The following is a 1445-nucleotide window of genomic DNA, read 5'->3' as shown; positions in this document are numbered from 1 at the left end:
AATTGTTTTTTTTCTTTAGTATGAGAAGCTATAAAGACAATTGAAAACCTTGTTGTATATAATTATCAATTATCATTGTCCCAATCTTACACAGATAGAAACTAGAGAAGAAAAACACAAGGATGGTAAAAACAAGTATTTGTAAATGTGTGTACTGTAGACCTGGCAATTTAAATGCTGGAAATGGTTTGTAGTGAAATTTTCTTTGCAGGCTAGCAGGGTATCTACATAGTTTACACATTAAAAAGTCATTTTCAAACTTGCTCAGTACAGCCCTGCATTGAACAATACCAACATGGACTAAGCAGTAACAGACACCACCTAATCCATTTTCACTTTACCGTAGTGAGATCAGTAAAATGTGATTGATGTTTCAATGTATTGCACAGTGCACACTGGTGACTGTTTTTTCTGATAGGGCTATAAGTGGAAACTTAAAAAGTACTGTACTTGTTCCATGTGACAGATAAAAGTTTTAGTTATGCAATTTATCTTTTAACCATAAATATTTACATTACTCTGACTTTTTGCATAAACAGGCTCTTTCTCTAATTGCAGGTTTATTGTTTTCACTCTGTGCTAATTCCATATTCCATTTTTGTATTTTTTTTTCTGTACTGTACATACTGAAATCCACAAGTAACTAAAAGATGTTGAACATGGTACGTTGTTGTCAAACTTCAAGATATCCTGCTGCTCACTAGTTCTTCTGTTGATCTGATACAATGTAAAAGGGATTTTATGAAAGGTGATTCGCTACTGGTATTTTCAGTTAACATTTAGTCGACTTTCTTATATTATTATTTCATCCAAGTTCTAAAAAAATTCTTACCTGCCTAGAAAAAAAATTGTGATACATACGGCATTATTTACCTTCAGCTCCTCTAATCTGCTGTCTTTCATGTTCTAGATCACGCTGCAGAATTAGTAAATTTGCATCTTTACGTTTTACTTCCAGCTTCAATCCTTCACTCTCTGATCGTAGGTCCTAAAAAAAAAAAAAACATACTTTTTAAAATAGTTTTTAACATGGTCATTGCATAGTTAGACTTCATCTACCTTCAAATGGTAGCTAAATCACACCTTAGTAAGGTGTGAGTTACACAAGAGTGAGAAAATAAACTGGACAACCCTATGGTGTAAACAGAAACTGAATTATTTGGGCGTTATGATACCCAAATATCCCTCAAGACTCTACTACTTTAATATCCCCCCTCTTGGGAGATCCGCTAAAGAACAGCTACAAAAATAGGCCAAATTGCAGCTCCCCTATGTAGGACGCATAAATCTAATTGAAATGATAATTTTTCCAAAAATTCTATACATACTGCAAATGTTACCCATTATTATTTGAAAAACAGATCTCCAAGATATCTATAAAGCCTTTCAGGCTTTTATCTGGGCAGGAATGAAAGCTAGACTGGCTATGTGTATAATCCAACAAC

At 33.6% G+C, this 1445-nt stretch overlaps 1 protein-coding gene across 1 annotated transcript in view; it reads right to left on the bottom strand.

Annotated features, from left to right (window-relative positions):
* LOC140329821 (uncharacterized) overlaps positions 1-1445 on the bottom strand; it is a 9896-nt gene that overhangs the window by 3935 nt on the left and 4516 nt on the right. The window contains exons 3-4 of the mRNA XM_072410215.1: positions 874-988; positions 91-101 (exon numbers count right to left, since the gene is read on the bottom strand). Of these exons, the coding sequence (XP_072266316.1) occupies positions 91-101; positions 874-988 (126 nt within the window). The remainder of the gene's footprint in view (positions 1-90; positions 102-873; positions 989-1445) is intronic.

This window comes from Pyxicephalus adspersus, chromosome 4 (assembly GCF_032062135.1).
Source record: "Pyxicephalus adspersus chromosome 4, UCB_Pads_2.0, whole genome shotgun sequence".
NCBI lineage: Eukaryota > Metazoa > Chordata > Amphibia > Anura > Pyxicephalidae > Pyxicephalus > Pyxicephalus adspersus.
The sequence above is the reverse complement of the archived record's forward strand: the minus strand, read 5'-3'. Positions and strand labels throughout refer to the sequence as shown.